At 44.6% G+C, this 14,661-nt stretch overlaps 1 protein-coding gene across 14 annotated transcripts in view; it reads left to right on the forward strand.

The window, feature by feature from the left end:
* LOC138372758 (uncharacterized) overlaps nucleotides 1–14,459 on the forward strand; it is a 31,395-nt gene extending 16,936 nt beyond the window's left edge. Inside the window, exons 5-7 of one of the 14 annotated variants that reach the window (XR_011230945.1) lie at nucleotides 9,810–9,901; nucleotides 10,441–11,135; nucleotides 14,092–14,223. Coding sequence is in view for 4 of the 14 variants with exons in the window: in XM_069338363.1 (XP_069194464.1) it covers nucleotides 14,092–14,241 (150 nt within the window). In the remaining 10 variants the exon portion in view is untranslated. Of the gene's footprint in view, nucleotides 1–3,772; nucleotides 5,698–7,637; nucleotides 11,136–14,091 lie in introns of those variants that run through there. The other 13 variants (XR_011230946.1, XR_011230948.1, XR_011230938.1 and 10 more) reach the window with 13 other exon arrangements.
* Nucleotides 14,460–14,661: the final 202 nt, after the last annotated feature.

Below are 14,661 nucleotides of genomic sequence, written 5' to 3' on the forward strand. Positions count from 1 at the left end.
ACGTATGGGCGCCTGGAGGTGGAACTCTTTGCATCGGCGTAGTCAAGGCTTTTTCCGGTTTATGTGGCACCCTTCCTCGACTGCGAGACCGTCCGGGTTGATGCCTTTCGGCAGGACTGGTCGAGGAGGTGGGATTACCTGTACCTTTTCCTACTGGTTCGGTTGTTGCTCCAGGTCCTGGCTCGCTTGAAGACTTACTATGGGAGAGCAGTCCTGTTGGCCCCTTGGTGGCCGGCCCAGCCCTGGTTTCAGGTGCTGCTTGCTCGATGTCCGAACCTGAGGGTCTTCCCATGGCTTACTTCTACTCTTAGGTAGATAGGTCCGGTCCGGTACGTGGCTGGTTCGATATTCTCTGATCTTCGCGTCTGGTTGTTTTAACATGCTTTTATTACCATTTGTATGATGATCAAGTGGCTTCGTTAAGGGTGTCCTCCTGCTAGTTTCGCCTTGGCGGCAGTATGACGTTTCCTTTCGGTCCTTTCGGCACTTTTTGTCTCTTCGTAGTTTGATTTCTGATCGAGTTGTTTTGTCCTTTCTTGGTTGTTTCAGGACCGTAATCTATTGCCGAATACTGTCGCCTCGTATTGTGTGCCGCTGGCAGAGCTGCTTCTGCTTGTGTTCGGGATGGATGTCACTTCTGCTCCATTCGACAAGCTTTATCAGGTGTTGTTTCACCTCCAGCCTGCTCATGTGCCACCTGAGCCATCCTGGTCTTTAGACCGGGTGCTCTCTTTTCTCTCTTCTCCTCGGTTTGTGGTGGCCCCTTCGGTTCAGGACTGCTTTTCTAAGGCTCTTTTTCTTGTTGGCGTTGGCCTCTGGGGGTCGGGTCGGGGAGCTTCATGCTCTCCTGTGGCGCTGAGGTTTCTGCTCTTTTGGGCCTGGTGGTTGGTTTGTTTGTTTGCAGCTGTCTCCTTCTTTTCTGGCAAAGAATGAGACTGCTGCTTTCTGGAGGGGTCCTTGGGTTGCTGATGCTTGGTTTGTTCAGCTGGGGGTGCCTCATGTTTTATGTCCCGTTGTGGCTCTTCGCCGTTATTTGAGTGCCATGGCCTCCATGGCAGTGGAGGCATTTTGGGTTGACTCGGTTTCCCTTCTTCCCTGTGCCAGGGTGTGGGTCTTCCAGGTCCAGCTAGCCTGCGGTCTATTCCCGTCCCCATGACGTTTGTAAGTTCGTAGCTTTGGCTGCTGTTTATGGTAATATGTCCTGGGCTGACATTCAGGCACTGGGCTTTTGGAGGTCGAATGCTTTGAATGCTACTCTGAACCAGGGTAGGGTAGCCAGCGCAAGAGGTCTGGGATCACCCCCCCTTTTCCCTCCCGGGAAGGAGAGAGTTGGGCAGACAGCGGCGAGGCGGCTGTGGTAAAGTCATGCTTGTTTGCTTGTTTTCTGATTGGGAAGTTCTGTTGGCTCATTCAGCTTTCGGTTAGCAATTTTTCAACGGTTGTAGTTTGTTTTGTGAATGCTACCTTTCTGGGTGCCTGACCTGGTAGATGACAGAAATAGACTGCTTCCAACAACACAGGGGTGTCTATAGGCCATTGCACCTCGTGCCTCTCTAAGGGTAACACAGACTTCGCAAAGACATTCGACAAATGTGACCATGGAGTGATAGCACACAAAATGAGGTCAATGGGAATAACTGGTAAAGTAGGACGCTGGATACTCAATTTCCTGTCGAACAGAACACAAAGAGTAACAGTCAATCAAATAAAATCAAGTCCAAGGTCAGTTAAAAGCTCTGTACCTCAAGGTACAGTCCTTGCACCACTGCTTTTACTTATTCTCATATCAGATATAGACAAAAAAAACAAGTCACAGCTTAGTGTCATCCTTTGCAGATGACACGAAAATCAGCATGAAAATTACCTCTGTGGAAGACATTGAAAAACTACATGCAGATATCAACAAAGTTTTTGATTGGGCAGCAGAAAATAACATGATGTTTAACAGTGATAAATTCCAAGTACTCAGGTACAGCAAAAATGAGGATCTGAAACGTAATACAGGGTACAAAACACAATCGAATCTGCTCATAGTAGGAAAACAGCATTTCAAGGATTTGGGAATAATGACGTCTGACGACCTAACGTTAAGGAAGCATAACTAAGCAAATATTGTGTCAGCCAGAAAAATGATAGGATTGATTACAAGAACTTTCAAATCCAGGGATCCTATCACTGTGGTTGTACTCTTCAAGTCACTTGTGTTGTCCCGTCTTGAGTGCTGCTCAGTACTCACTTCCCCCTTCAGAGCAGAAGAGATTGCTGAAATAGAGGGAATACAGAGAACATATACGGAATGCATAGACGCGATAAAGCACCTAATTTATTGGGATCGTCTCAAAGCTCTCCAAATGTACTCTCTAGAAAAGAGACGAGAGAGATACCAAATAATATACACATGGAAAATACTGGAGGGCCAAGTCCCAAATCTACACAGTAAAATAACAACATACTGGAGTGAACGATATGGAAGAAAATGCAGAATAGAAACAGTAAAGAGCAGAGGTGCCATAGGCACAATCAGAGAACACTGTATAAACTTCAGAGGTCTGCGGTTGTTCAACGTCCTCTCAGCTAGCATAAGAAATATTGCCGGAACAACTGTGGACATCTTCAAGAGGAAACTAGATTGTTTCCTCCAAGGAGTGCCGGACCAACCGGCCTGTGGTAGGTATGTGGGCCTGCGGGCCGCTCCAAGCGACAGCCCGGTGGACCAAACTCTCACAAGTCAAGCCTGGCCTCGGGCCGGGCTTGGGGAGTAGAAGAACTCCCAGAATCCCATCAAGCAGGTATCAAGCAGGGAAGGGCCAGGTTCTGGTGCTGGTCCCAGTAAGGCCTAGAACTCCATCGATTAACTGTTGCCAAGGTCTAATATATATACACATCAGCCCGGTATAGCTCTGGGTAACTTCTGGGTCTCACCCAGAAAATGGCGATTCATTATAATCAACGCTTTTTTTTTTCTTTGATGTACAGCTCTTTATTTATAATACATACTGTAGTATAAAGTACATACTTTATTTATAATACATACACAATTTAATCACAAGAAGGTTATACAGTATTAGTGTATCTGAACTTTATTTATAATACATACACAATTTAATCACAATTAGGTTATACAGTACTAGTGTATCTATGAGAAAATATTGAAGCCATCATCATGGTCAAGTCGGTAGTGTGTGTGCCTGAGGAGCTCAGAGGTGCAGGTTTGACCTCTTTACCTGCTTGATACCTGCTTGATGGGGTTCTGGGAGTTAGGTCTTCTACTCCCCAAGACCAGCCCGAGGCCCAGCTTGACTTGTAAGAGCTTAGTCCAACAGGGTGTTGCATTTAGTGGCCCACAGGCCAACATATCTACCACAGCCCTGGTTGGTCCGGCACTTCTTGAAGAAAATTATATAGTTTTCTCTTGAAGATGTTATGTCCACGGTTGTTCCGGCAATATTTCTTATGCTCACTGGGAGGATGTTAAACAACCTTGGACTTTTGATGTTTATACAGTATTCTCTGATTGTGCCTATGGCTTCCCTGCTCTTCACTGGTTCTATTTTCCATTTTCTTACATATTGTTCACTCCAGTATGTTGTTATTTTACTGTGTTGATTTTGGACCTGGCACTCCAGTATTTTCCACATGTATATTATTTGATATCTTTCTCATCTCCTTTCTAGCAAGTACATTTGGAGATCTTTGAGACGATCCCAATAATTTAGGTGCTTTATTGTGTCTATGTATGCCATATATTTTCTCGGTACTCCCTCTATTTCAGCAATCTCTCCTGCTCTGAAGGAAGGAGTGAATACTGAGCAGTACTCAAGACGGGACAACACAAGTGACTTGAAGAGTACAACCATTGTGATGGGATCCCTGGATTTGAAAGTTCTCGTAATCCACCCTATTATTTTTCTGGCTGATGCAACATTTGCTTGGTTATGCTCCCTAAACGTTAGGTCGTCAGACATCATAATTCCCAAATCCTTTACATGCTGCTTTCCTACTATGGGCAGATTTGATATTGTTTTGTACCTTGTATTATGTTTAAGGTTCTCATTTTTACCGTACCTGAGTACCAGAAATTTATCACTGTTAAACATCATGTTATTTTCTGCTTCCCAGTCGAAAACTTTATTGTTATCTGCTTGAAGTTTTTCAATATCTTCAGCAGAGGTAATTTTCATGCTGGATTTTTGTGTCATATGCAAAGGATGAGATGAAGCTGTGACTTGTATTTTTATCTATATCTGATATGAGAATAGGTAAAGCAGTGGTGCAAGGACTGTGCTCTGAGGTACAGAGCTATTAACTGCACTTTAACTCGAGGGTATATGGTTGACTGTTACGCTGTGTGTTCTATTCGACATAAAATTGAGTATCCACTGTCCTACTTTACCAGTTATTCCCATTGACCTCATTTTGTGTGCTATTACTCCATTGTCACATTTATCGAATGCTCTTGAGAAGTCCATGTATAAGACATCTGCATTCTGTTTTTCTTCTATTGCCTCAAAGATTTTGTCTTAGTAGTCAAGTACCTGTGAGAGGCATGATCTTCCCGTTCTAAATCCATGTTGGCCTGGGTTGTGACATTCATTGGTCTCCATGAATCTGGTGACCTGACTCCTGATCACTCTCTCAGATACTTTTAATATGTGGGACGTTAGTACAACTGGTCTATAATTCTTTGCCAATGCTTTACTCCCTCCATTTTCTAGAGGGGCTATGTCTGCTGATTTAAGAGCATCTGGTATCTCCCCCGTGTCCAAGCTCTTCCTCACACACTATACTGAGTGCCTGGGCTACTGGCACTTTGCGTTTTTTTTAAATATTGAATTCCATGAGGTTGGACCTGGGGCTGAGTGCACGGGCATATTGTCAATTTCTCTTTCAAAATCTGCCACGCTTATGTTGATATCAGTTATATTTATATTTATAGGGGGGTTCGGATATCACACATAAAGAAGTTGTCCGGATCTTCCACTTTAATGCTGTTTATTAGTGCTAAACATGTCCTCATACTGTTTTTTTAGAATTTCACTGATTTCTTTGTCATCCTCCGTGTATGAAATTTCACTCGTACAAATAGGTCCAATACTGGCAATGGTTTTTTTTATTTTGATTTCTCATATGTGAGGAAATATTTTGGGTTATTCTTTCTTAAATTGCTACTGTGCTAGTTGCCTTTCTTGAATCTGGTATGAATGCTTCAGTCTCTGCTCGATTTGTTCAATCTCCGTTTAAATTATTCATTCATTACGTATATGGAAAGTCGTGTCTGCTTAAACATTTCCGTTAATTTTTGTTCTTCTTTTGTAGTGTCGTCTGCATTCTTCTTTTACATTGGGCTTCTTTCTGGCATTCCTCAAAGGAACATGTTTCAGAAAGACTATATGATTCAGATGTCAGTTTTTCTATTCCTTGTGTAGGATTTTTATTACACTGATGGCTTCAATATTTTATCAGACTCTGTATCCTCCAAAGAAATACCTTCATAGTTTTTCCGCGAATTAATATATTTTCAGTACTTAGTGGTGTTTATGCAATGTTTGAAAACTTCATATTGACTTGGAACATTCAATATTTATGTATAGTGATGTAAGAAAGATCCCTATAGTTATTGGTCCATGTGTCCCCTGGTGATGATGTAAGGAAGATTCCTATAGTTATTAGGCCGTGTCCCCCGGTGGTGGTGGCATAAGGAAGATCACTATAGTTATTAGGCCGTGTCCCCCGGTGGTGGTGGCATAAGGAAGATCACTATAGTTATTAGGCCGTGTCCCCCGGTGGTGGTGGCATAAGGAAGATCACTATAGTTATTAGGCCGTGTCCCCCGGTGGTGGTGGCATAAGGAAGATCACTATAGTTATTAGGCCGTGTCCCCCGGTGGTGGTGGCATAAGGAAGATCACTATAGTTATTAGGCCGTGTCCCCCGGTGGTGATGATGTAAGGAAGATTCCTATAGTTATTAGGCCGTGTCCCCCGGTGGTGGTGTAAGGAAGATCACTATAGTTATTAGGCCGTGTCCCCCGGTGGTGGTGGCATAAGGAAGATCACTATAGTTATTAGGCCGTGTCCCCCGGTGGTGGTGGCATAAGGAAGATCACTATAGTTATTAGGCCGTGTCCCCCGGTGGTGGTGGCATAAGGAAGATCACTATAGTTATTAGGCCGTGTCCCCCGGTGGTGATGATGTAAGGAAGATTCCTATAGTTATTAGGCCGTGTCCCCCGGTGGTGGTGGCATAAGGAAGATAACTATAGTTATTAGGCCGTGTCCCCCGGTGGTGGTGGCATAAGGAAGATCACTATAGTTATTAGGCCGTGTCCCCCGGTGGTGGTGGCATAAGGAAGATCACTATAGTTATTAGGCCGTGTCCCCCGGTGGTGGTGGCATAAGGAAGATCACTATAGTTATTAGGCCGTGTCCCCCGGTGGTGGTGTAAGGAAGATCACTATAGTTATTAGGCCGTGTCCCCCGGTGGTGGTGGCATAAGGAAGATCACTATAGTTATTAGGCCGTGTCCCCCGGTGGTGGTGTAAGGAAGATCACTATAGTTATTAGGCCGTGTCCCCCGGTGGTGGTGGCATAAGGAAGATCACTATAGTTATTAGGCCGTGTCCCCCGGTGGTGGTGGCATAAGGAAGATCACTATAGTTATTAGGCCGTGTCCCCCGGTGGTGGTGTAAGGAAGATCACTATAGTTATTAGGCCGTGTCCCCCGGTGGTGGTGTAAGGAAGATCACTATAGTTATTAGGCCGTGTCCCCCGGTGGTGGTGGTGGTGTAAGGAAGATCACTATAGTTATTAGGCCGTGTCCCCCGGTGGTGGTGGCATAAGGAAGATCACTATAGTTATTAGGCCGTGTCCCCCGGTCGTGGTGTAAGGAAGATCACTATAGTTATTAGGCCGTGTCCCCCGGTGGTGGTGTAAGGAAGATCACTATAGTTATTAGGCCGTGTCCCCCGGTGGTGGTGTAAGGAAGATCACTATAGTTATTAGGCCATGTCCCCCGGTGGTGGTGTAAGGAAGATCATTATAGTTATTAGGCCGTGTCCCCCGGTGGTGGTGGCATAAGGAAGATCACTATAGTTATTAGGCCGTGTCCCCCGGTGGTGGTGGCATAAGGAAGATCACTATAGTTATTAGGCCGTGTCCCCCGGTGGTGGTGGCATAAGGAAGATCACTATAGTTATTGTCCCCTAGTGGTGGTGTTAGGAAGATTCCTATAATTATTAAGCCATGAGTCCCCTGGTGGTGGTGTTAGGAAGATCACCTTACTTGTAGATTGGTCACCTTGTTATTGGCTCCTGATGGTGGTGCTAGGAAGATCACTATAATGGAATCACCACCAGCAGTGTTCCCTGCTGGTGGCAGACGTATTATCCATTATAATAATAATTGGAGGTGAGGAGAGGAGTTGTCTTGAGCAATATTTAAAAAACAAACATTACTGATCCAAACATTGTATGCATACAGAATACCCTGGATGATGTCGAGTGTGTGTACAGTACATACACCTCGCCCGGCCTACCACATCGCCCTAGGTCAACACCACTGGATTTACCATCACCTTCTGTGTTATCTGACGTGTCTCTACTGAGTGATAGTATTAGTGATGAGTCATTTTCTGGTTTCAGTGACATAGGTTCAGATACAAGAAGTGTTGATGAACCGAGTGGAAGCGTCTATGGTGTTACTAGGTGGGGTTTTGCTGCCTCAGCAGCTTGCCGAGGCAAGCACCAGTGTGTCATGCATCCTGAGGACAAAGATGACAGTGAGCCCTCGACATCAGGTGTTCATGATAGTCCTATACTACGCAGAACAGCCTCGTCTCCTGGCATTTGCAGCTCTAGCACAAGACGATGGAGCTGTGTTGTTGGGGCCCTTGCTGGTGATGCTCGTGGTGGTATAGGCCGTGGTGTTGGTGCCAAAATCAAAAACACAGGTGTACTTGTGTGGGAGGATTGTGACAATTTTGTCCCACAAATTCCTGCATTTGATGATACCGATGTAGGGGTGACACCCTTATTCCCCTATACGGGTGATGATATGTCTGAAATTGATTACTTTATGGCATATTTTGATCATCCATTCATGAACCATCTCGTTGCAGAGACGAACGGATATGCTCTGCAACTCATTGCCTCTGGAATTTTACCTGCCTCTCGAATGACACGTTGGAAAAACACGACTATTGAGGAAATGTATGTGTTTTTAGCGTTGTGCATGATGATGAAGCATGCAGAAAAACACGTGATCCAGGATTATTGGAGCAAAGACAGCCTTGTTCCAACACCCTTGTTCAACAGGTACATGTCACGTGATAGGTTCTTGCTGCTTCTCAGGTGCCTGCACTTTGAGAACAATGATAATGAAGACATACACGACAGACTGTGGAAAGTGCGGAAAATATTTAGTGATTTGAGAGGAAAGTTCCGTGACTATTTTGTACCAGCACAGAATGTCATGATTGATGAATCGCTAGTTCTCTTCAATAGACACCTGGCATTAAAGCAGTACATTCCATCAAAGCGGCACAAGTTTGGACTAACGTTCTTCGTGTTATGTGACTGCGAAACTGGTATTGTCGTGGACATGATATTGTATTCAGGTACAGATGTTGACATACCAGGTCAAGATCCACACGGGTTCTCCGGCAGTGTCGTGAAAACACTCGTGGAACCGTTGCTGAACAAGGGGCATATTCTGTACACTGACAACTACTATACCAGCCCCTTGCTGACCAGATTCCTCCTTGACCACAACACTGGTGTATGTGGCATTGTCAAGGCCCACAGAAGGGAAATGCCAGTGTTTGGCATTGGTATTGCAGTGGGTGAATGCCAGCTGAGAAAGTGTGATCAAATGTTATCAGTGCGCTGGAAGGACAGCCAGGAGGTGAATATGTTGACAACTATTCACACCGGTGCCATGTTGGACAGTGGCAAAGTCAACTTTGCAACAAGGTTAGCAACGTATAAACCTGATTGTATCATTGACTACAGTGTAAATATGCAGTTAGTAGATAAATGTGATATGATGGTTGGTGCTGTCGAGTGTGTGCGTAAATCTGTGAAGTGGACGAAGAATTTTTTTTTCCACCTCATTGACGTTGTAGTGCTGAACTGTTTCAACATGTATCTCGTGAAATCTGGCAAGAGACCACCAATCCATACATTCAGCGTTGCTCTAGTTTCACAACTACTGGTAAAGTATGGGATGGAGGGCAGTGTTGTACCGCGTGGGGTGCCAGCAACAATGCCTCACGCAGTTCCTGACAGACTCAGGGGTAAAGAAATTCTGTCTGTACACAAGCTTGGTTATATGCCAGGCACAGGATCACGGCAAAAGGGTAAACGTGCCTGCATTGTTTGCAAGAACACACAACGTAGGGAACGCAAGCGAAGATGCATCTGCACCTGGTGTGTTGAGTGCAAAGTTCCCCTATGCCCCGTTGACTGCTTCACTGATTATCACACACTCTCTCAGTTCTGAGTGTTAATAGGTGATGTATATGGTCCGTGATAGTGTACAGTGTGTAAATAAGTTGTAAATGTACATAATTGAATATGAAATATAGAAAATATAGTGTTTGTGGACACATTTGTGATACATGTAACACAGTCTCTTTGAACAGTACGGATGTTCTGCTGCCTGAATATTGTAAACCTGTTCAATATACATAGGATTAGCCAGAAAAAACAATTCGCTAGTTCTAGCGAATTGCTATTTCGAGCAAAAGAAATGCATTTGTAATTGTGTGGAAAAATGAACAAAAAAATATTTATGGCAACTCCCATTTGTTGAAGCGGGTGTGCGACTGTCACCGGGGGGTCTACAGCATGGGGTGACCACCAAGCCGTGACATCAAATGCCATTTTGTGGACCCACTGCAGCCAAAGTAAGTACATTTGTGCAATATTTTCAACATATATGTGATCAGGGAAGGCTATTTAACACTTTTGGAAGGACAAATAATTTTTTGCTAAGAATTTATTTTCGACGAACAGCGGGAATGTAATATTTTAATGCAGAGTTAAAAGTGGTGCAGTGGTTAAGGTATAAACGATACTCAAGTACATTTTGCTTTAGATGCAATAATGTGTTTGTTGCAAACTGTCACAATAACTTGTCTGAAAATTAGACACCCAACAAACAAGTCTGAAAAATATCAGTAAAATAATTACAATGATGTTTTAGTCCGCTCTGGACCATTATCAAGTTGTGTAATCATTATGTAACTTGATGATGGTTGTGGACGGACTGAAATGTGGCCAGTACCTTTATTTTCAGATATGTGTGCTGGGTGTCTAATGTGTGTTTTTGTTTTTAACAAGAACAGTTAAAGATGCAGTATTTTTATTTGGAATTGATCTGTCATGTATCATAGAACTTTACAATATGCTACTGTAAGGGGCATAACTGTCCAACCCCTCACAGTGTTCAAGAGAGAACTTGACAAACACTGACAAAGGATACCTGATCAACCAGGCTGTGACTCATACGTCAGGCTGCGAGCAGCTGTGTCCAACAGCCTGGTTGACCAGTTCAGCAACAAGGAGGCCTGGTCGACGACTGGGATGTGGGGTCGCTGAGCCCCAGAATCACCTCAAGGTAACCTCAAGGTATGTAAATTTTCATCCTTAAACACTAACTCTAATATTTTTAACATTGGAAATTGTTCATAATTTGCTATTGCCACATAATAATAATCATCAAATATACTAAAGAACATATTATAGTGATTTATTTGTAGGTACAGTACTGTATATAGATTTCATATTAACCTTTGCACTGTGTATACCATCTTCAGATGTTATTAGATGCTCCGCAACATTTGAAACTCTCGCCTGGTGCACAAAGATCCGCATTCTGCACCTGAGGCATCCAGTGCATATCAGCAATCTGAAAAAAAAAATTGTGGGTACGTCGCCTAGGTCCCAGACCAATAACCCCACCACGGAGGACGGGTGTCCTAACACAACGCTCTGCTACCAGTGATTCGGACATAAAAAATGACGATACAATGTGCGTGTCCAGTGCGAGAATTACACCATCCTTGCTGTATCCCAGGTCAACACCTCAGCCAGAGTACAGTATTCTATATCACCAGCTGTGCCACCTGTAAAACAATGGTGTGTGATGAGTCGTGCAGTATTTTTTTTTTTTGCTCCTTAATTTTTTATTTGATTTTAGTGTGGCTTTTACATCTAGGAAAATGCATACCAGTCACTATGTATGTGAAGCTGGAATGAAAGTGGTCAACATGTAAATCAGCCACAGGTGGCAGAACTTGTGACTGAATTTTTTTGGCCGAGTTTTTCACTGATTTCAAACACTATTTTCTTTGTCTCATTAGGTTGTTTTGCTGGATGGGGACCAGATTTGGGATTTATTACTTATATAAAATTTACATAAATATACCCTAATCCATTATAATTATTCCTATATTTTGTTTTTTGGGTGGTTATTTTTTCTTCACTTCATTTCAGCACATTTTGACCTACAACTTTCATATATTTGAGTACGAATGCATAGCAGTGTTTATTAAAACATACAAGTAAATTAATAAATTAGAACTACCATATTCATTGTTGATAACTTCAGCTTCAATTGTCTCTAAAACAGGAATTTCAACTTTGAGTCAGCTTCAAAAATACAGTTTCTGACTGATTCTCACCATTTTCACATGTATTGTGCAAAAATGTCTGTCCTACAATGTTGTCATATGGATTTTTCATAAATGCCAAACTTTTGGAGTTATAACTTTTTGTGTCTATGGCACATATTTAAAATACCACGTTAACAATTTTTTCTGGGGGGAGCCCCAACGGCTCCCCAGAGCTATCACGGCTGATATGGATACCCTAACTATTTTGCATCAGTCAATATGGGTGGAGTTCTAGGCCTGCTGGGAACCATGAGCCAGAACCTGGCCCCCTCAGAGAGGCACGGGGAGCAATGGCCCATAGAAATGCACATGTGATTTGGAGCATTCTATATCTGCCATTGACCGGGACAGGCACCCAGAAAGGTTAGTGCCACAAAACAAACTCCTATTCTGGTGAAAACAATGAAAATCGCCAACACGTGGACAGAACTCCCCCAAAAGAAGTACGAGCAAACAAGCATGACGTCACACGAGCCGTGCTGCATGTCTGCACAGCTCCCCCAGTCCCCGGGAGGGGGTATGGGGAGCCCCAGACCCTCGAGCTGGCGATCCACACCTCAGTTCCTTGGTTGATGGGATCGTTCACAGTTGTGTGGCTCCAGCTCCAATCTTCTCTCAGTGTTGTTTGGTGTTCAGTGCTGCTCTAACAGTGGTCGTGTGAGCTGGAGGTAATATTCTCAGATACTCAGGCTGCATGTGCTTAGGGTCACCTTCCCTGAGTGCCCTGTAAGTACTGCCCTTGGGGCTTGGGGTTATCTTCCACAAGTCGCCTTGGGTCTACCTCTGTTGGCTATTTGCTTCTTGCCGTTTGGCTGCCCTGAGTGTGTGGGGTTTTTCCTATCTTGTTTGCCTTAGGGTAAGTGGTAGTTATTGCACTAGGTGGGGCGCCGGGTACTGCGAAGCTAGTTTTCACCTGTAACAGGGCCGACTTTGTTCTCTTTGGGTATGTTGTCTTCTTGCAAGGTTTTTCCTTTGTTTTTGCCTGGTAGGGGGGGGGGGGTTTCTATCTTGTTTTCTCCCTCCCTGTATATTAGGGTCGTTTGTGTGGTGGCACCCCCTGCTTCGCCCACATGAGTGGACACGTCCCGTGAGTTCAGCTTTTAGCAGTGTGCTTGGTAGTTTGGGGTGCCGGTTAATAGTACCCTGCCTGGGATAACCCTCAGCAGACCCAATCTAAGGGCCCTTGAAAACCCCGCTGGGATACTCGGGTCCAATGGACGAGATCCCTGCATCCCCCCTCGCTTTGTGCGAGTTTGAGGGTTGCTCTGTCCCCTTGTCTCGGGGCGACACTCTATGTTTTTGCCTCCGTCATGCTGCCTGTTGGGTCGGTGACACATTCGACCCTGAGTCCTGCAAGCTTGGTTGCTTGTTTGTGGCTCCATTCACCCAATCTGTTGATGACTTTCCTCGGGTGCAGGTGGCTCGTGCGTTGCTGGGTAGGTTGTTGCAATGTGCTGGTTTGGTTGCTTTCCCAGATGCCCCAAGGCTGCCCCGTTTTGCTTCTTAGGCCCCGGGCTTGAGGGTTTTGGTCACGTCGGCCTTGGTTCGGTCCGCGCTCCCTCGTTCTTTCCCTGCTGTGGTTCCTTCGGTCCCCCTCCCTCCTGCTTCCGGCTCTTAGGTGTCTGGGGGCTTCGGGGTCGGGGCAGGGTTTTGAGATTTGAGACTCTGGAGGTTTCGGGGTTGCCCCTTCCGGGGTTGCGTTGGAGGCGTTCGAGCTGTTTCTCCAGCCTTAGCTCAGGGGTCTGACCAGTGGGCCTGCTTTCTTCCTGCTATTTCGGCTGCCTCGGCTTTTTCTTGTGGGTTTTGTTCCCCACATAGAAAACCCTTTCCCCCTCCCGGGGATGGGGGGAGCTGCACAGACATGTGGCGCGGCTCGTGTGACATCATGCTTGTTTGCTCGTTTTTCTTTTGGGGGAGTTCTGTCCACTCGTGGGCGATTTTCGTTGTTTTCACCAGAATAGGGGTTTGTTTTGTGGCGCTTAACTTTCTGGGTGCCTGTCCCAGTCAATGGCAGATATAGAATGCTCCAAATCACATGTGCATTTAAATGGGCCATTGCTCCTCGTTCCTCTGTGAGGGGCCAGGTTCTGGCTCGTGGTCCCCGGTAGGCCTAGAACTCCAGCCACATTGACTGATGCAAAATAGTTAGGGTATCCATATCAGCCTGGATAAGCATCGGTCTAAGAAGACCGATGCCATTGTGTACCAGACATAAAACTCCAGATTCCGTCCACGTCTTAGCCTGTCCTCACCTGAGTTTCCTACCCTATACATTCATCCCATGTTCCATCATGTGCTTGCACTTCCCTTCCTTTCTCATATCTGATTAGTGACAGCCTCTTATTTATCCTTCGCCTCCCCACCTCCGTCTTGTGCCTACGTCCCACATAGTCTTTATGCCTTTATCCTCGCCCACATAGATGACGTTGATATCTTCCCGCCTCTGCCACATCTTGACCATTGATGAGCCACTGTGCGTGCCGTATCTTTTTACATTAACACACGTGCAATCATCGGGAGGAAGAACCTTCATGCAAACTGCACATATTGTGAAGAAGAACACTGAATGAAGATTGAATCTGCCAAGATAAATTTAACTGCAGTTTAAATTGTATGTTGTTTCAGATTTAGCTACTCAGAACGAAGTGTCCATGTAGCACGGGCTATGGTGAGCCCGTAATTAAATTGTAAGATTACGTTTTTAATAAAGATTTTTTTTATTTTAGAGTTAATTATTATTGAAATATGTATAGTATTTTTAATTTGTAATAAATTGTAAATGATGAAATGTTGTATTTTTCACAACTAAACATATTTGTGTATTTAAGAGTGGTACAGTATGAGTTATGTGACACCAGAGGTGTGAATACTGAGCTGTATAACACCAGGAGTGTCAACACCAACACTGACCTATATAACACCAGGAGTGTCAACACTGACCTATATAACACCAGGAGTGTCAACACTGACCTATATAACACCTGGAGTGT

Source organism: Procambarus clarkii, chromosome 5, assembly GCF_040958095.1.
Source record: "Procambarus clarkii isolate CNS0578487 chromosome 5, FALCON_Pclarkii_2.0, whole genome shotgun sequence".
Taxonomy (NCBI): domain Eukaryota; kingdom Metazoa; phylum Arthropoda; class Malacostraca; order Decapoda; family Cambaridae; genus Procambarus; species Procambarus clarkii.